At 32.6% G+C, this 20,903-nt stretch overlaps 4 protein-coding genes and 1 pseudogene across 4 annotated transcripts; 2 read left to right on the forward strand and 3 right to left on the reverse strand.

The window, feature by feature from the left end:
* Positions 1 to 1,338: 1,338 nt before the first annotated feature.
* Positions 1,339 to 4,152, reverse strand: LOC11435520 (receptor-like protein EIX2). The gene has a single exon (XM_003629935.2). It carries the CDS (start codon positions 4,150 to 4,152, stop codon positions 1,339 to 1,341), a length of 2,814 nt encoding a protein of 937 aa, XP_003629983.2.
* A 3,044-nt stretch (positions 4,153 to 7,196) lies between these two features.
* On the forward strand, positions 7,197 to 9,985 carry LOC11442526 (transmembrane emp24 domain-containing protein p24delta3). The gene is made up of 4 exons (XM_003629936.2): positions 7,197 to 7,250; positions 8,662 to 8,874; positions 9,501 to 9,577; positions 9,689 to 9,985. Exons 1-4 carry the CDS (start codon positions 7,197 to 7,199, stop codon positions 9,831 to 9,833), a joined length of 489 nt encoding a protein of 162 aa, XP_003629984.1. The 3' UTR covers positions 9,834 to 9,985.
* A 3,138-nt stretch (positions 9,986 to 13,123) lies between these two features.
* LOC112417435 (receptor-like protein EIX2) lies at positions 13,124 to 13,891 on the reverse strand. Its single transcript, XM_024773117.1, has one exon. The coding sequence runs from the start codon at positions 13,889 to 13,891 to the stop codon at positions 13,124 to 13,126; it is 768 nt and encodes a 255-aa protein (XP_024628885.1).
* Positions 13,892 to 14,025: 134 nt separating this feature from the next.
* LOC11426034 (receptor-like protein EIX2) lies at positions 14,026 to 15,906 on the reverse strand. The gene has a single exon (XM_024773118.1). The coding sequence runs from the start codon at positions 15,904 to 15,906 to the stop codon at positions 14,026 to 14,028; it is 1,881 nt and encodes a 626-aa protein (XP_024628886.1).
* Positions 15,907 to 19,185: 3,279 nt separating this feature from the next.
* LOC11426035 (pathogenesis-related thaumatin-like protein 3.5) lies at positions 19,186 to 20,393 on the forward strand (annotated as a pseudogene).
* The last annotated feature ends 510 nt before the right edge of the window (positions 20,394 to 20,903 follow it).

Raw genomic sequence — 20,903 nt, forward strand, 5'->3', positions numbered from 1 at the left:
GAAAAACATATAAGAAATCATATAAGAGATTAGAGAAATGATTCTTTCTTATTTTATTTATGCGGTCCAAGACTGTTTATATATTAAAAAGGAATTACAATAAACATAATAAACATAATGACAAATAATGTCTTATCATGACTAATAATGGCATAATATATTCTAATAATGACCAATAATATCATTTGACTTTTCTACACATTCACAGTAGGAAATTTTTGCAATGAGACAATATGGCCTGTAATAACGTGCAATGATAACCTCAACACCTATATACCTCTAGCAGGATGGAATGGTACATGCCCATGAAAACCACCTAATCAGTTTCCGATTTAATCCACGATGAACCTGATTTTTATGATGTTAGTCTTACAGATGGCTTCAATTTACCTATAGCAATAGAAGCTATTAAATGGAAGTGTGGTAATTGTGGCAGTGTTGGTTGTGAAGATGATTTGAGGCATTGTTGTCCATCAAAGTTAGTTATGGGGTCTGTTTGGATTGGCTTATTTGAGCTAATCTACTGGCATAAGTTTTGTGAGACTGTTTGGGAGAACTTACAAAAACAGCTTTTGACAATTTTCAAAAGCTTTTTACAACTTATTTTATTAGTTCTCTAATATAGTTCAGAAAAACAACTTATAGCATAAACAAATTTTTTATTTTATCTTTTGCTAGAGAAATAGCTTAAGAAAGCTTATCCGTAAGCGTTTATCATGATAAGCGCTTGTGCTATAAGCTGCAAATAAATTGTTTACCCAAACAGACCCTTAAATGCAAATGATGAAGTTGTTGCTTGTTGCATGTGGTCCTTCGCCCAGTACTGATGAATATTGTTGCAGAGGGAGTTATGAAAACCCTCTACATTTTAAACATGTCCTACAACATGTAGTTTTGCCCACGATGATGCATCAGGTTTAGAAACATGCTTAGGTGCAAACTTTGTTGTCATGTTCTGGGGATCAAGGTTTTTTTTCTTTCTTTACAAACAATTTCTTTCAAAAATTGGAAACACAAGCATAGTGGAATTATTAATATTAATCATAATCATCACTATGTAAAATTTATCCCTCACAGTCATCGTCTACGAAGCATTTACACAAACACGGATACAAGACACAACACTCATAATATTTTATATGAATGCATTCTTCTCATGTCTGTGTCACTGTGTGGTGTTATACTAGGTAGACAAACACAGAATATAGACAGTTGTTATCCGTTATAGATAGTTGATATTTAAGACGAACATTCTTTATTCAAAATCATCAACATTCAGGATACAATTTTTGTCTATTATATTTCTGAAGACAATAACAGAGCAAACAAAGAGCTTGATTACATGGGAGGTTGTTGAGTGTGAAGCTTCCTCTGCAGTTTATTAAGTGTGACAACGACAGTGACATAGATCTTATCATTCAAGTTGCTTAGAAAACGGAAATAAGCATGTCGCCAAGATGCAATGAGTATTAATGAGCCCCAAAATACCCAAAATCCAGTTGAAAATCCCATAGCCATGCTTATGTATAATGGATTTATTTCCATTCCCAATACTTTGTCTTCATGGTTGTCATCACTTTCATGTTCTATGCTCCCTTCAATGTCACTGCAATGTTTGTCCTTGAACCAGCTGTTTCCATCTTCTAGGCATGCTTTTGTGAGTGGAGAACCACAAAGGTGTGGATTACCTTGGAATGAGGATTCGTCAAATGTTTCCATCTGAATGCCGATAGGGATATTCCCAGACAAAGTGTTGTATGATAAGTTCAAAACACCGAGAGAACAAAGATTAACCATGCTAGTGGGAATGGCACATGATAACTGATTACTCGACAAATCCAACCATTCCAAGCTTTCCATTTCACCAATATTGGAAGGAATGGAACCCACCAATTGGTTACTCGACAAATTTAATCCCACCAATTCAACTAGCTTTCCAATTTCAGCAGGAATGCCTTCTTTTAAAAAATTTGATGACAAGTCAATAATTTTTATATATCCAAACATACGTCCACCTCTATGGAAAGACCGATCAGCTCCTTTCCATGAAATTAGAAGTGGGTGCTTTGATCTAGATAGATAGATCGAAAGACTTTCCTCAATTGTAAGAAACTCCATATAGGACTTTTCATTTACACTTTCTTCGGTAGCCATTGCAGGGAAGACACATCTTGGAATTGGTCCCGTCAATTGATTGTCAGAAAGATCTAATATATGTAGAGACTTAAGTAGGCATAAATTTGTTGGGATATTTTCATCAAAGGAATTCCTTCCCAATATAAGTGCCTCTAGGATTTGCATGTCTGTACCAATCCAATATGGTATGGGCCCCCTTAATCGATTCGACTGTAAATCCAATAAAGTCATCACTTGACAATTTTTTAGTGTCTCTGGAATTCCTCCAGAGAGATTATTGTTGTACATTATCAACATGTGGAGATTTATGAGGTTACCAAAGGAATCTGGAATTGATTCAGTAAAATTGTTTTTCGCCAGATTCAGAATAATCATGTTCGTCCCATTTGTCCAACAATTTGGGATGACTCCTGACAAATTATTAAAAGATAAGTCAAGAGTCTCCAATGAGTTATTGAAACACAAAATCTCACATACATGTGAAATTGTTCCATAAAATAAATTGTTGGACAAATCCAAATGTCTCGAGTTAGGAGGCAAACGAGGCAAGGCACATGAGAAATTATTGTTGCTCAAATCAAGTGTTTTAAGTTTGAATTTTTGTGAAAAATCATGTCCACAACTTCTCAGCCCATTGTAAGAGAGGTTCATATGCTCAACACTAGGCAACAAATCCCAAAACCAATTTGGTACAATATCAAAGACACCTGCATTTGATATATCAATATGGGAAAAATTCTTCTGCGTTTGAATCCATTTTGGAAATTGAGGGCCCAAATGACATTTCGCCAAACCTATATTTTCAAGTTGGAAAGGAGGGATCCAATTTTTGCTCATGTTCAAAGTTACATCATTAAAAGATAGGTCCAACACTTTGAGGTTGCTAAAGTTTGCAAGATGAACATCACTGATAATTCCCTCCATATTGTTTACAGCTAAGTTCAACACAACCAAACTTGATAACTGGTGAATGCTTCTTTCCAATGATCCGTTTAGTTGATTAATAGAAAGATGCAATTCTTTCAAATTATTTAGGCCATGATCTTGTCCCAATGTGGAAGGTATTGAGCCACTGAGCATATTATATGATAGATCAAGTGCTACAAGATTCACTAGCCAGTCAAAGAAATTTGGTATTGAACCAATGAGACTATTTTTTGACAGATCAAGTATTTCAAGAGTTGTTAATCTCACAATTGAATATGGTATAAGACCTTGTAAATTATTCAATGAGAGATTAAGATTTTGAAGGTGATGACACTTTTCAAACAACCAATCAGGGGTACTATTGAAATAATTGATAGACAGATCAAGAGTTACAAGAGAATCAAAATTCACTTCAGGTGGAGGAGATGTAGGTAGTTTGTGAAGTTGGCAACCCGATAAACGCAATGTTTCAAGAGAATGAAGTATTGCTCTTATATCATGAAACCAATCATTTTCACAACTACTAAGATCAACACCACTTAAATCGAGAATTTTCATGGAAGAAAGTCCTTGAAGCCATTTTAGATTATTGACATAGAAAGCATTGCCACTCAAATCAAGTGATTCAAGTAGAGACAGGTTTACAAGATTATCAGAGAGGTTGCCCTTAAAATTGGCATGAGATAGGTCAAGATGTTTTAAATTTTGCATATTACCAAGAAAGTCAGGCACTCTAGATTGCATGAAATCATTGCCAGTTAGGTTCAAATAACTTAAATATGGCAATTGTAGCAATGCTGAACTTACATGACCCTGAAGTTTATCTAAGGAATTAGAGCAATAGAGATCAAGGGAAATAACATGACCTGTGGTTGTGTTACATCCTACTCCTTTCCAATGGCAACAATCATTTCCATGTTTCCATGAAGATAGAACATTTGAAGGGTCTTTCAAGCCTTCCTTGAACTCAAGAAGAGCCTCTGCTTCACTTGCTATGAACTGAGAGTTTAACCCTCCGTTGCATTGAACAATTCCCTGCATTAGAAGGCATAGAATTGCAATAAATTGAAGGAAACCGGTATTCACCATCATTTTGATTCTTATGGTTCTCAATTCTTACTCTTTCTTAATTTTTAGTGAATGGGAACACCAGTACTTATATTCACCATCACTGAATATTATATTCTTACTTATTGTTGGTATTATTATTTAGGATTTTTCTATCATGTGCAAATATCATGTGCAAATTTGCACATGTTAAGAAGTTTAAAATAGAAACTTTGTATTGAAACTTGCACATTTAATATTAAATATAAAACTTTTGAATATATAATTGTTGTTTTCCAAGAAAAAGTTACTACTATTAGTTGTCTTAACATGTACAATGTTGCACATGTTAGACAAACCCTATTATTTATACTCCCTCCGTCTCACAATAATTATCTCTTTACCCATTTTTCTTTTTCTCAAAATAATTGTTACTTTAGAATATCAATGCATAATTTATTATTTTTTTCATTATTATACCCTTATTTATTGAATTTCATTAGTAAAACTTGTAAAAAAAAAAGGTGTTTTAGTAAATGATATTAATTTTACCATCAAAATCAACACAATTAATCATTTCCTTAATAATCGTGCATAAACCTTAAACGACTATTATTTAAATATTGAGGATGAGGAGTAAAAGAGTTACTTCTTGGCGGTTACATTCACTTGTCTGTCGGTTCATTCTTATCAAATGAAGGTCATGACTATCTTCCATCATTATAAAAATTAAGTTTATGTTTGTGAACAAAAATCTATCATTTAGTATTGTTGTTTTTTATTTTAATTACTACATTTTTAATTAAATATGAAAATTAGAACTAGTTTAAATTTAATTTGTTAAGATTGATAGAAAGTTTAAAATTGATTTGGTTTAAAATTTAATTACTATTATATCAAATTTGATTTAATTAAAATTGAAAATCAGGATTAAAAGTCATTGAAGTCAACACCGTCAACATTGTTTAGCTCTAGTAAGTTTCATCCTTAATTCCCTCCTTAGTCTCCTGCATCTATACTGTAACATCATATTGTCCCATTTTTCAACAAAGTCTCTTGTCTTTTGCAAAAGAAATGACAATAATAAAAATCTTTTGGGAAGTCAAGAATAATTTGATATCTTTTATTTATTTATTATGAAAAGCAAGATTTAGTTGATCTTGACTTTGAATGAATGTTCTTCAGCCATGGAATCTATATTTATTCAAATTTTGCTGTTTCCGGGAAAAGCATAATAACAAATAATTGATTTCCAGCAAAATAACGAAGAAATTCACTGCAGTACGTGTCTTTCACTCTTAAAAGTTAAAAAATGAATTTGGAAAGAAAAACTTTATTAAAGTTGGTCAGTAAATTCACTCACATCAGTGGTTGATTGGTGTTCATTTTGACAGAGGAGCAAAAAATTGAGAAAGTTTTATGAAAATGTGATCTTGTAATGCTCCATACAACTTTAAGTATTGTCAATTGACCACACAAACCAACATAAGTCTTCAAACACGTTTAACTATGAGTTTCTTATGGCATAGGCGATCGAAAAAATTATGCATCTTGTTGATATAAGTAGCACCAATCAATTCTTATAAGTCATCCTTCAACCATACAGTTTCATACGACCTATAATCCCTCTTATTATGATGTGAATTCGGTTCATTCATGTGTCTTTTTTGCTTAGAAGCTGTCCGGAACCACTCATTGTCTATGCCTTGTGCAACGTCGATCAATCCCTGTCCTCGTCAGCCTCAGACGTCACATACCCGCCAGTTTATGCTTGGTTTACCCCTGAACCACAATGTCAATATTGATTGCATTAGACAGGTCTGCGAAATAAGCAAATGACATAACTGCTTTGTCAGCAAACTGTTAATTAGATTCCCTTCTATCTAACTGATCAGGATTTAGGAGTATAGATCATATGGAGTAGTATATATGAGAGTTCATGCAGCTCATATAGTTTCTTATAAGTTCATCTTGTAATTCTGTTTTCAATAACAAGAATGCAGTTCATAATGCTTCTACTCTAATTTCTCTAAGATAATTCTCCTATCCTAGTTCTTCAATACTCTCTATTCATGAATACTGACCATGGGCACCAAAGTTTTCAAATCAAAATGTGAACTCATTTTTACATAAATGCTCTCCATTTTCTCATATTTTTATCCAGATAATTGAAATAAGGAAGGGAGAAAATGCATAACCCATTTCAAGAATAAAACCACGCATTTGCAGCTGATATTTTGAAAAGATGCAGCTGCAATTGCAGTCGTGGACTACAATTTAAAACCACGGTTGCCATGCTAAACTTTCCTAATAAGGATTTGAATCAAATTCTAATTTATATATGTCCTCCAATATTAAAACAATCTTTATATTTTAAAACAAAAATAGAAGTTGTTACTTCTATATGACTAGTATGATTTGATGTATGGATGAATGAACTGTGTAGAAGCATCAAGATTCAAGACATTTACGGTAGGAAATTTTTGCAAAATATGGTCTGTAATAACGCGGAATGATAACCTCAACACCTATGGATTCACATTTTGACAGTCAGCAGTATATACTGCTCCAGCAGGATGGAATGGCAGAATATGAGATAGACCGACCATACTGCATATTTGATACACTAACGCAAAATATAGATAGTTATTATCAGTTATAGATAGTTGATAGAGTTGTGTTATTTGAACATCCATTTGTTTGACAACTTATGCGACAACCATATTTTTACAAAGAAATATATGTATTAACACGAAAACCAAAACAATGGAAAAGGAGAAAATAAAAATATAATGTGAGTATAAGAGAGATAGTTGTCACAAAAGTTGTAATAAAATTGTTTTACAAATATCATTTCTCTAGTTGATATTTAAGACAAACATTCTTTATTCAAAATCATCAACACATACAAATTTTGTCTCTTATATTTCTTAACACAATAACAGAGCAAATACAGAGTTTGGTTACATGGAGGTTGTTGAGTGTGAAACTTCCTCCGCAATTTATTAAACGTGACAACAACAGTGACATAGATCTTATCGTTCATGTTGCTTAGAAAACAGAAATAAGCATGTCTCCAAGATGCAATGAGTATTAAAGATCCCCAAAATACCCAAAATGCAGTTGAAAAGCCTGTTGGTGTAAGCCCTAAGGCCAATAGTTTATGTTAAATTTATCTTATGTATCATGACTTTTATTATTGAATAATATATGATACTCTTTATTATATTTATAGTAATGTTAATAAAGTCCCTAGAATAGATAGTTCATGTAATAATATATTATGTGTGACTTAATCATGAGATTACATTATCATAAAGAACGTTGTTCTTAAATGTATCCGTAGTCAAGCTTTAATATGAATTAGGATAATGTGAGACTATCATGTATGTAGATTGATGACCGCATCTCATGGGTCATAGATATGAGATATTAAGTCTATACATAGGTATAAATATTAGGAGTAATATTTATACTGGATTTACCCACCGTAAGTTATGAGATTGTCATAAGATATTCTTGCAATGATAATAGTGTATATTGCTCTTAGACCTGAAACCACTATGATCCCTAGATGTGGACTCAAGTGCTTTGTTGCCATTCTAACGTTATATGTAAAAGGGTAACAATAACGTTGGTTGATGGGTACTTGATGAATCATGCTGATTGATCATAATTCTTGTTTTTTCTATTTCTATTGTTCTGATTTGTTTGGTTTCTAGGGTTATTTTTTTGTTGACATTGTTCTCAATTTTGATCAATTGATGGGTTGATTTGTTGAATAATGGATTAGTATGATATGATTTACTATTTAGTTGACGTAATTAGTAATATGGAGTATAAAACTAAAATTACTTATCAGATTTAGCATTGATTTTGCATGATTAGTTGATGATCATAAAATGGAAGAGATGATTTGATTTTTTTTTTGGCCTAATTGCTTATTTTAAATGATAGAATTGGAATGTGTTGTCCTAATTTCTTTTGTTGATCAACAATTTTTTTGTGATATTTTACATGAATGCATTCTTAATTGTCTGTGGTGTTATAGTAATTTGACCTATTTTGTTTTGTTTTTGCATATATTAATCGATGAGCGAAATTTTCTTTTGTTATATGTCTATTTCTGGAGCCTGAGCAGTGTAGGTTTGATCGGTTATGTGCATGATATCCATAAATTGATCTTTACTCTGTATTCTTTGCTGTTGAGTTTAGTCTTTTGAGGGGACGGGTAATTTTTTTTTTCTTCCTGTAGTTGTTTTGATTGTAGAAAATGGAAACATCACAAAATATATCATTCACATACACGTGGATTCGATTTAGTTACACATTGGTTTTGAGAGCAATATCCTTTGTGTGCTGAGTGTTACCATACGAAAATGGAAAATCGTTCGTTTATCTTAGTTAGGCATGAATCACTTTCATGATAACTTCAAATGAAAATGTCATAGTGGAGCTTTAATTACAATCTTCTGATCCTCTTAAAAAAAAATTACAATCTTCTGATAACAATTTGTTAAAATGGTCTATTACTTGTAATGTTTTCTTTAGGTAACATCACCATATGGAAACAATCTTCATCACAAAGAAAACACAACACATGGGAGTTTCGCATTTACGACTCAAGAGACCGGGAATTACCTGGCATGCTTTTGGGTAGATGGGGGTAATCAAGGAGGTCACGAGGTTAGTGTGAACCTTGACTGGAAAATTGGAATTGCAGCCAAGGATTGGGACTCAGTTGCTAAGAAGGAGAAGATTGAGGTAAGTAGATATGACTTGTGAGACTTTACCTCTCAATGGCTGACAATTACTTGAGCAATAAATTATATAATATGAAATGAGTTCAGGCACTGTTTTACAATGGTTTTTGAGAACTTCATAAATTTGCAGTTTTCTTAAAGATTTATTGCATTATAAAATGGAAATCTTTTAGGCATTGCGAGAAAATTGATCCGACTTGGATGCTCTCGTGTTTCTTCTTTAATACTATTTCTCATGTTATTAGAGATGTAAACACAGCAAGTTTAATGCACCCTACATAAATAATGGTGGATCTTACTAAATGTTGGAAAATATCTCTATTTAGGGATAGTATATTCTATTTCATGCTATACATTTATTTTTTAAAACTGTGATATAATAGAAAATAATCGATGTAATATAAGTGATTGTATATGAATAATTGATTATGCTGATGAATTCCTCAATCAATTTAGTAAACTATTTATCCATCTCAAGACTGTAGTTTACTTTTGTGCTATCCTCTCTTATATATAACTTGAAAGTAAGGTAGAGGATCCAAATCTAAATTAAATCTATACCTCTGCTGTTTGATCAGAAATGTTTTTTCCCTTCTGATTCCGTAACTAAATGTGATTGATACCTAGGGAGTTGAGCTTGAATTGAGAAAGCTAGAAGGAGCAGTAGAGGCCATCCATGAGAATTTGCTCTATTTGAAGGGAAGGTAATTATTCCAATCGCATCAACACTTTCATCTTGAAATAATATTTTGCGCCTTTCTTTTCCTTCCAAACTTTTCTTATGCATGTACATGTATTTTGTGTTCTTTGTTCAGGGAAGCAGAGATGAGGATTGTGAGTGAAAGAACAAATGGCAGAGTGGCATGGTTTAGTATTATGTCTTTAGGTATCTGCATTGGAGTTTCAGCTTTGCAATTGTGGCATTTGAAGAGATTCTTCCAGAAGAAGAAGCTTATATAGGTTATTCCAGCATTAATTTTATTTTACTAGTGAAACAACGATCATACACAAGTTTCTTTTTTCCTTTTCGTTTTTTAACGAGTCCTACTCACAAGTAGTAGCCAGAAAATTTTCGTTACCACTTACAAAGTTTCCAACTTTTCTTATCCATGGTGTTTATTATAATGCATTGTCATGTGATCACTTTGATGAGGATTTGAAACAAGATGATAACAGATTTGGGTTTACATCAATCGTCGTATTATGACATAGTAACTGCAGTCATGCAATCAGAGCCATTCGATGCAAATTGGATGATCATGTTCATCATTAGCAACTCAGATTTGACACACAAACTATAGATAGTTGTTATCCGTTATAGATTTTCTAGTTTACAAAATAAAAACAGGTACATCGTAAGTGTTATAGATTTTTTTCTTACAAAATTGTAAGTGTTATAGATTTTTTTTTTACAAAATAAAGACGGCTACAAAGATTGTTGATGTTTAAGGCTGATATTCTTTATTCAAAATCATCAACTAACTTGAGACAATTTTTGTCTCTTGTATTTCTTAACGCAATAATAGAGCAAACACATAGTTTGGTTACATTGGAGGTCGTTGAGTGTGAAACTACAATGACTTAGATCCTATCATTCATGTTGCTTAGAAAACGGAAATAAGCATGTCTCCAAGATGCAATGAGTATTAATGAGCCCCAAAATACCCAAAATCCAGTTGAAAACCCCATAGCAATGCTTATGTAGAATGAATTGCAATGAATTTTTCTATAAGTTGAAGGAATTTGGTATTCACCATCATTTTGATTCCAAGGGTTTCTCAGTTCTATAACTCTTAAATTTCTTGAATGAGCATACCACTACTTATAGGAGTTCCTGTGCCTTAACATTAGACTTAGACCTAAAAGCAAAAGGTTAAAAATACAAAAGTGAAAAACTTCAGTTAAAGATTTGTACTTTTTAACACATAATCCGGTACTTTTTAACTTCAATTAATGTTAACAAATATGTACATGTTTATCTATTTAACACTGATTATTATATTCTTTAGAAAAATTATTAAGTGAATCCTTACTGATTAATACGTATTATTATTTATAAAAGAAGACGTACTTCCTTACAGTTTATTAAAAAAGTACAAAAACTTGTCTCTATGCATGTTGTGTTAAATGTTACAAAAGAAGCACACACCCATGACTTATATCCTCTCTATTTTCTTCCAATATTACTATAGTTTTTAAATGATTTGTGGTGTATATAAAAGATTTGGACTCATTTTATATCACAATAGTTGTCGTTTATTCTTCTTATTACTTAATGTAATTGGTAACACAAAAATATCCCGTATTCCCGTTTCAAAGTCATTGAAGTCAACAACATTGTTTAGACTTAATAAGTTTCATCCTACCTTCCTTAGTCCCTTGCATTGCATCTCTAGTGACCCTCCATTTAGGGGAGTAACATCAGTAGCGGAGGCAAAAATTTTGAATTGTGGAGGCACCATATATAAAATTTGTAGCGTTAAAAATATATATTACATTTCATTTTTTAAAAGCAGAAATATACACCACAATTGCTCTTTACAGTTAATCAGTTTTTAAAAATATTGAATGTTTTACTCATTTTCTATCTCACTAAAAACATCTCTTTATATATAATTAACTAAGCAATCATTTAAATGATCTCTTATGTGATTTCGCAACTCATTCTTGAAAACTTATAAAGCAGAGAAAACTCTTTCAGTTGTTGCAGTTGCCACATGTAGTATCACTATTGATAATTCTATAAGCAAATATACCAACGTATTATATTTTCTTTTCTCCACCATCTTTATATACTAAGAACACCAATCCCCTCTAATTTTGAAAATTCATTTCGAGCATATGCATATATTTAAGAAATAATTTTCAAGCTGGGAAATTGAATGTCAATAGGTAGAAATTCGAAATAGGACACCAAAAAAAAAAATTGAAGGTAGATAGTCTCACTTGTCAAAAGAACTAATAGAAATTGATTCACATAGTAAAATTAATATTGGAACTTAGATAGAATGAAAGAATTCTATTTGAAACTCACAATTATGGATATTACTTTACAATAATTTTTCTATTCCATAAACTGAACTCTCTTTCACCATTTCCCCATTCAAAGGTTAGTAATACAAAATGAGATCAAGCAAAATTAACAAAATAGAAAAATAAAGCAATAGGAAAAAAATCACAAGTAGAAAACTTGCCGTCACTTTTATGAGAAAGAAGACAGGTGTGTGATGTGTTTTGTTATAGTGAATGGGATTGGCGTGTGGTTTGGCTATGAATATATAGTATTAAAAAAAAAAAAAATAGAAAAAACCTAAGTCTTTTTTTGAAGTCAAGATATTTTTTGAGAGAGTAGACCATACTCTTAATATCCTTCTTAGCTTTTACATTTGTGCTTCACTTGGTTCTTTATTATATATCAGTTGGAACATCTTTTGTACTTTTATTTTTTGTCTTAACCCTTCATGTTTTTAGAAAAAAAGTATCTCGTAATCTAAATTTTGTTTAAAAAGTAAATAAAGTTAGACCATAAATTATTTCAGCTAAGAATCGAATAATCGAATATGTAGACTCTAAATTGTGTATACTTTGCTTGAAGTCGAACAACTTGATTTCTTTATATATCTATATTATTCTCACTTTGCTGTTTCCAAAAAATATAACAAAGTGTAATTGGTTTCCAATGAAATTGGAGTATAGAAGAATCTCAGTTCAATGCATGTCTTCCGCTCTTTTTCCTTTCAGAGAAAAAAACGAAAAAAGTTATTATTTCTCATAATGCTTCTACTGTTATTTCTCGAAGATAATTCTCATTCTCATATCCTCCTAATTCTTCAATACTCTTTTCGTGGACTACAATTTAAAACCATGTTTGCCATACTAGTAAGAGCTATCAATGGAGATTTGAGGTAGAATTGTCCATCAGAGTTGGCTTTAAAGGAAAATGATAAGAGTTATTTCATGTAAGAGTGTGCATGTGGTGTGTTATTGATGATCAACAATTTCTTGTGATATTTTATATGACTGGATTCTTATCTTGTCTGTGGTGTTATGTAAGTCTTTTAAAATTTTAAAACAACATAACTACCACTTCACCTAATTCGTTTCGTTTTGTTATATCATATTCAATGACCTAAAAATAAGAAATTTGAAGTTTAATTCAGAAATTCTTTACTCAAAATCATCAATACTCTCAATACAATTTTTGTCTCTTGTATTTCTGAACACAATAACAGAGCAAACAAAGAGTTTGGTTACATGGGAGGTTGTTGAGTGTGAAACTTCTTCCGCAATTTATTAAGTGCGACAACTACAGTGACATAGATCTTATCATTCATGTTGCCTAGAAAACGGAAATAAGCATGCCTCCAAGATGCAATGAGTATTAATGAGCCCCAAAATACCCAAAATCCAGTTGAAAATCCCATTGCCATGCTTATGTAGAATGGATTTATTTCCATTCCCAATACTTTGTCTTCATGGTTGTCGTCACTTTCATGTTCTATGCTCCCTTCAATGTCACTGCAATGTGTGTCCTTGAACCAACTGTTTCCATCTTCTGGGCATGCTTTTGTGAGTGGAGAACCACAGAGATGTGGATTACCTATATAGGAATCGTTCCAAAATGTTTCAAACTGTTTGCCAGATGGAATTTTCCCAGACAAAGTGTTGTATGATAAGTTCAAAATTTCTAAGGAAAGCATATTAACCATGCTAGTAGGAATGGCACATAATAACTGATTCTTTGACAAATCTAATGCTTCCAAGTTTTCCATTTCACCAATATTGGAAGGAATGGAACCCACCAATTGGTTGCTCGACAAGTTTAAAAATATCAATTCAACTAGCTTTTCAATTTCCACAGGGATGTCATGTGTTAAATAATTTGATGACAAGTCAATCCCTTTAAATTCAAGTTGATCACCATCACCCCTTCTTCTAGACAGATACTCTGAAAGACTTTCCTTAATCGTAAGAAACTCCATATATGATTTTTCATTTATACTTTCCTCAGTAGCCATTGCAGGGAAGACACATCTTGGTATCTCTCCCCTTAATTGATTCTCTGAAAGATCTAATATCTTTAAAGACTTGAGTAGGCATAACGTTTTAGGGATATTTTCTTCAAAGGAGTTCCTACGCAATATAAGTGCCTCTAAGATTTGCATGTGTCAGTACCAATCCAATATGGTATAGGCCCCCTTAATCGATTCGACTGTAAATCCAATAAAGTCATCACTTGACAATTTTTTAGTGTCTCTGGAATTCTTCCAGAGAGATTATTGTTGTACATTATCAACATGTGGAGATTTATGAGGTTACCAAAGGAATCAGGAATTGATCCAATAAAATTGTTTCTAGCCAGATTCAGAATAATCATGTTTGTCCCATTTGTCCAACAATTTGGGATGACTCCTGACAAATCATTAAAAGATAAGTCAAAAGTTTCCAATGAGTTACTGAAACCCAAAATCTCACACACATGTGAAATTTTTCCGTAAAATAAATTGTTGGACAGATCCAAATTCCTCAAGTAAGGAGGCAAACGAGGCAAGGGACTTGAGAAATTATTTTTGCTCAAGTCAAGTGTTTTAAGTTTGAATTTTTCAGAAAAATCTTGTCTACATCTTTTCAGTTCATTGCAGGAGAGGTTCATATACTCAACATTAGGTGACAAATCCCAAAACCAATTTGGCACAGTATCACCGACACTTGTATTTGAGATATCAATATGGGAGAAATTCTTCTGAGTTTGAATCCATTGTGGAAATTGATGGCCCAAATGACAATTGGCCAAACCTATAATTTCAAGTTGGAAAGGAGGGACCCAATTTTCGCTCATGTTCAAAGTTACATGATTAAAAGATAGGTCCAACACTTTGAGGTTGCTGAAGTTAGCTAAATGAACATCACTGATAATTCCCTCCATATCGTTTCCAGCTAAGTCCAACACAACCAAATTTGATAACTGGTGAATGCTTCTTTCCAATGATCCGTTTAGTTGATTAATAGAAAGACGCAATTCTTTCAAACTATTTAGGCCATGATCTTGTCCCAATGTGGAAGGTATTGAGCCACTGAGCATATTATATGATAGATCAAGTGCTACAAGATTCACTAGCCAGTCAAAGAAATTTGGTATTGAACCATTGAGACTATTTTTTGACAGATCAAGTGTTGCAAGAGTTGTCACCCTCTCAATTGAATATGGAATTTGACCTTGTAAATTATTATTTGAGAGATTAAGGTTTTGAAGGTGATGACAATTTTCAAACAACCAATCAGGGATAGTCATATTGAAATTATTGCCAGACAGATCAAGGGTTACAAGAGAATCAAAATTCATTTCTGGTGGAGGAGACGTAGGTAGTTTGTGAAGTTGGCAACCCGATAAACGCAATGTATCAAGAGAATGAAGTATCACTCTGATGTCATGAAACCAATCATTTTGACAACGACTAAGATCAACACCACTTAAATCAAGAATTTTCAAGGAAGAAAGTCCATGAAGCCATTTTAGATTATTGACATAGAAACTATTGCCACTCAAATGAAGTGATTCAAGTAGAGAAAGGTTTCCAAGATTATCTAAGAGGTTCCCCTTAAAATTGGCATGAGATAGGTCAAGATGTTTTAAATTTTTCATAGTACTTAGAAAATCAGGCACTGTGGATTGCATGAAATCATTGCCACTAAGGTTCAAATAACTTAAATATGGCAATTTGAGCAAAGATGAACTTAACTGACCCTGAAGTTTATCTAAGGAATTAGAACAATAGAGATTAAGGGAGATAACATGACCTGTGGTTGTGTTACATCCTACTCCTTTCCACTGGCAACAATCCTTTCCATGTTTCCATGAAGATAAAAGATTTGAAGGGTCTTTGAAGCCTTCCTTGAACTCAAGAAGAGCCTCTGCTTCACTGGCTATGAACTGAGAGTTTAACCCTCCATTGCATAGAACGTGTCCATGCATTAGAAGGCATAGAATTGCAATAAATTTTGCTATAAGTTGAAGGAATTTGGTATTCACCATCATTTTGATTTTAAAGGTTCTCAACTCTATAACTCTTTCTTAATTTTCTTGAATTAGCGCACCACTACTTATAGGAGTTCCGGTGCCTTATTAATTATGTTAATGTATTTAATTGTCAATTCCAGAGTCAACATTATAATCTCAAAGCAAAATGTTAAAAATACAAAAGTGAAAAACTTCAATTTAAAATATACATTTTAACTTTAACCCCATAACTTTTTTTTTTGAGAGAAACCTCATAACTAGTATTAGTGGTTCATGTTAACAATTATTTTATCAATTTATAACTGATTATTAGATTCTTTAGGAAAATAATTATACAATACTTACGATTATTATTTATAAAAGAGTTACTTTTTTCTCTTTTGACAAATAAAAGAGTTACATCTTACCAGTTACATTTAATCTGTCAAATGTAACAAAAGGAACACACACGTAAGACAAAAGTATTCCATTCCAAAGTCATTGAAGTCAACACCATTGTTTGGCTTTAGTAAGTGTTGTGAATCCGGTTGAAACTCACACCAATGAAAAACAAAGATGTGTGGAGCAAGAGATAGTGGTAATCAATGAACAAAATGGTTTCCAAGCAACAACAACAAAAACAGCCCTAGACTAGTGTAGAGCAAAACCACACAAAGAGATACCAAAGCAAAACAAGATAAGCAAGAAAGGAAGAACAAAACACCAAGAAGATTGTTGACCCAGTTCAGCCAATATGGCCTAATCTGGGGGAGAGAGCAGCTCTCCAATCCAATATGATGAAAGTGTTACAAAGGGTTACAAGAAACAATAGCCTTCAAGCTTACACAAGAACAAACCCTAGATTCTACCCTTTGGTGTTTCCCCACTCTCACAATATGAACCCTAAAAGAGAAGACACTAGAGGAAGCTTTAGATCCTTCCAACTAATGAACTCCTCACTACCCAAGGTGATTACAATGTTTTCCCAACCTAAGAGACACTCTCTACAAAGACACTCAACCCTTTGGTTCCCTTCTTTGTAATCCAAGTTTCTCTCTCTAAGCTCTTCCAAGCTCTTCTCCAAAAAAGAACACAAGAACACTTAAATACTAGCCTTCCTCTGAAGCAATCGTGCCACGATTTCCAGATCGTGTCACGATTTGCGTACAACCCAAGGTATGACCAGTCCTTATCAGAGATACTTAACGAGCAAGTTTCTGAATCGTGTCACGATTTTCCAAGATCGTGCCACGATTTGGCGTCCTGCAAACTAGCTCACGGCACCTCGAAATCGTGTCACGATGCCAAAATCGTGTCACGATTTCTCTGTTCTTCCAGACCACAAATTTGAAGCCAATATCAACAGTAAGTTTCATCCTTCTTTCCTCAGTCCCCTGCATGACTGCATCTCTAGTGACCATCCATTTAGAGGTGTAACATATCATCTTGTCCCATTTTCTACAAGTTATTCCAAAATCAGAGTCTTTTTTTGAAGTAAAGATGTTTTTTGAGAGAGTAGACCATACTCTTAGTTTTGACTTTTCAGTTCAATACGTATTTTTCACTCATGAAAAATCTTTAAAAAGAAATAAAATCTTAAAAATTATAACTTTTTCCATTACTAGAAAAATAACTAAAATCTTATTATTTGTCGATAGATTTTATTAATCTCTCAATCGAATGTATATAGCAGGTGATATGACTCATAAAACTAAGACTATTATTTTTCCCATCCTGTGTTATTTTCGCATGCTCTGTTTTTTTTCTTCCAAAAATGCTTCTATGATTTTCGGATTGAGTTTTTCCTTTGTTATGGGGTGAAAAAAAATGAGTGCTTTGTTTTTTTTCTTCCAAAAATGCTTCTATGATTTTTGGACTGAGTTTTTCCTTTGTTATGGGGTGAAAAAAAAAAAGAGTTTTTCACCAATTCAGATTTTATAAACCGAAAACCTCAAAAAATAGGGCATGTTTCTTGATTTTTTCGGATTATAGCATCCGAACACCCCTAAACACCCTTTTTCAAGAGAGTTCGGATTATATATCAGCACAAATTATGAACATGTTTGTAACATGGATAATCATTTTAAGGACAATATTGATCTTTCTAACTCTTATCCTTCTATTTTGGGTCATTGTTAGCTATTCTTAGTCAAAAATCCGATTTTCGGGCTACTTGATCGGATTGCTCCGAAACTTCCACAGAAAATCAGGAAAAAATCAAGGATCAAGACTCCCCTAGAAGGGACTTCTTACAGGACTCCGCTCCTCAAAATTCAAAATCCCATCGTTTAGACCCATTTTAAATTTTTTAAAATTTTTCATATTCTCAGAAAAATCCGAAATTTTTTGCATTAGTTTTATTTGATTTTTAGAATTTTTTGGTGGTATTTTTATGATTTTATTTAACTGATTTTTTTACATTTTTTTTACTTTGTTTTTAAAAGCAAAATTGAAAACTGCTGAAATGGGATAGATTGTGATCGCTGATTATACATAAGCATATTTCGAATTATAAAATCCGAATTAGTGAAAAATCTTTTCGGATTTTAAAATCCGAAAACCTCATGGGCGAGAAATGGGTTGGGTGAAAAAATAATAGGCTAAAACTAATGTCTTATGGTTTTAACGTAAGATGTTGTGTCCACCTCTCACATGTGTGATTGCTGATGAAAGCCAAATCGTATGTATGAAAGTTAGCTCATATAATTTCTTATAAATTCATTTGTAATTCAGTTAACAAGAATGCAATTCATAATGCATCTACTCTAATTTCTCTATGATAATTATCTTATCCTAATTCTGCAACACTCTTTTCCCATACAGTGGTTGAAAAAGGGCACCAAAATTTTCGAATCAAAATGTGAACTCATTTTTGCATAAATGCTCTCCATTGTCCCAAATAATTTATCCAGCAATTGAAAAAGTTTAATCCCGACAGGGAGCTTAGACAATTAATATCACATTTCATAAATAAAGCAATACAATTACAAGATTCCTTGAATACAAGATTAAAGAAGCTGAACAAAAAGAAAAAAAATGAAAGGTTTATAAGTAATAAGATCAGTGAAAAAAGAATGTAAAGGTGAAGAACAAAATAATGTTAGAATATGAGTATGACATAGATGGGGCAAAGTATCCTTCGATTTTTGCATGATTAACTAAGGAAGCTTTCTTGGGCTATAAGTATTCACTGATTCTCTTCTTCACGTATTCTTCCACTCTTTTCTCTTCAACCTTTACTCATATAAATAACACAACTCTTCATATGAATTTAAATGTAACATAATTTAAGTGAAATTGTGAGATCATCAGTGAATGGCTAATCCTTACTCTGCATTATTGAAGCTTATTACCACTATATTCGTTATCATTGTCTCAGGTATATTTCTTACTTTATTAACGGTATTCCTTGATTGATCACAATTTGGTTAGTAAAATAGTAATATTTTTCCATTGCCATCAAAATTTTAAGTCAAGCTTGTTTGTTATACACGTTAGTGATTCCTGATATTGTGAACAAATGCGGCTTTGACACTAATGGCAATGGAAATGGGTTAGGACAGGTTGCAACTTTGACACTAATGGCAATGGAAATGCCTAACTGGTGGTTGTGGAACAAACATAAACTGTACAGTACCTGGAAATCCTCCTGCAACAATTTCCGATTTTACCCTTGGTGAACCTGATTTTTATGATGTTAGTCTTGTAGATGGTTTCAACTTGCCTATAGCAATAAAGGCTATCAATGGAAGTGGTAATTGTAGCACTGTTGGTTGTGATGGAGATTTGAGGCAGAATTGTCCATCAGAGTTGGCTTTAAAGGAAAATGATAGAGTTATTGCTTGTAAGAGTGCATGTGGTGTATTCAATACTGAAGAGTATTGTTGTAGAGGGAGTTATGAAAACCCTGCTACCTGTTTGCCTTCAAACTACTCTAACATTTTTAAACAAGTTTGTCCTGCAGCATATAGCTTTGCTCATGATGATGCAGCTGGTTTAGAAACATGCTCAGGTGCAACTTTGTTGTGATGTTCTGTGGATAAAGGTATGTTTGTTCTTCACAAACAAGTTCTTTCAAAAATTAGAAACACTTACGTAATTGAGTTCATCATATGAATAAGTATATGAAAGGTGTCCCTTTCAGTAATTCGAGTTCATCATAGACACTGTCTCTCGACACTAGCACATAGACATCATGTCCTAATTTTAGAAAATAGAACTGATGAAATAAATACATGTGTCAGATTCATGTCGATGTCAGACACACGACACATCTTCAATCTGAAGAGTGCATGCTACATAACTCGCTACTAGTTCTATCTTACTTATTTTCCTAATATTCTTGTTGAATGCAGGAATCAAACAGTTTGCTCCTTTCAAGACAAGTAGTAATAAATCAAAAGCTTATAAAGACATACCTCAGAAGTGGTTGGTCCTGATTCTCCCATTTACATACTTGTTCAATTTAAGGATCAAGTCTTAAGCAAACTATGGTCTTCTCAAATTCAATGTTGAAGTGCCCAACTAGTTGAATTTTTTGTAAAACTCTTGTGCTTCTTTGATATTTTTTTGAGTTAAATACAGATTTTTTTTTTTGTTCCAAACAGTCACAAATATGTTTTATATTTTTAAAGCACGAAAAGTTTTAAAATAAAACTAAATTGTACTGTTAACAGCCTTATTGATATTCTTCCAATCAATACTGAAATCATTTGAGATGATGGAAGACGACAATTTTCAAAACCACAATCTTATTGATATTCTCCTGTACTTCATGATTCATAGGATAGGAATGAAGATGTTTTACACTCCACAAAAGCGTGTGATGATTATGTAACAGAAAATTATTATCCTAATTAATATTATGAAAAAACATAGACCCTAAATTATGAAACAAGATTAACTACTACTAATATTCAGTAATCTTTTGCAAATGTCTTGATATTCAAATTCCAAACATCATCAAACAAGCCTTTTGTTTTTTTTACTCTTCAAATTAAACAAGCCATTTTACACGTGTATCATAGTTTTTT

The sequence above is a fragment of the Medicago truncatula genome, chromosome 8 (genome assembly GCF_003473485.1).
Source record: "Medicago truncatula cultivar Jemalong A17 chromosome 8, MtrunA17r5.0-ANR, whole genome shotgun sequence".
Taxonomy (NCBI): Eukaryota; Viridiplantae; Streptophyta; class Magnoliopsida; order Fabales; family Fabaceae; genus Medicago; species Medicago truncatula.

Coding starts and splice junctions, on each gene's coding strand:
- LOC11435520 (XM_003629935.2), bottom strand. CDS start 4,152: ATGGTGAATACCGGTTTCCTTCAATTTATTGCAATTCTATGCCTTCTA.
- LOC11442526 (XM_003629936.2), top strand. CDS start 7,197: ATGAGTATTAAAGATCCCCAAAATACCCAAAATGCAGTTGAAAAGCCT. Junction 7,251..8,661: donor CAGTTGAAAAGCCTGTTGGT/GTAAGCCCTAAG, acceptor TGTTTTCTTTAG/GTAACATCACCATATGGAAA. Junction 9,578..9,688: donor TTGCTCTATTTGAAGGGAAG/GTAATTATTCCA, acceptor TTCTTTGTTCAG/GGAAGCAGAGATGAGGATTG.
- LOC112417435 (XM_024773117.1), bottom strand. CDS start 13,891: ATGGCTACTGAGGAAAGTATAAATGAAAAATCATATATGGAGTTTCTT.
- LOC11426034 (XM_024773118.1), bottom strand. CDS start 15,906: ATGGTGAATACCAAATTCCTTCAACTTATAGCAAAATTTATTGCAATT.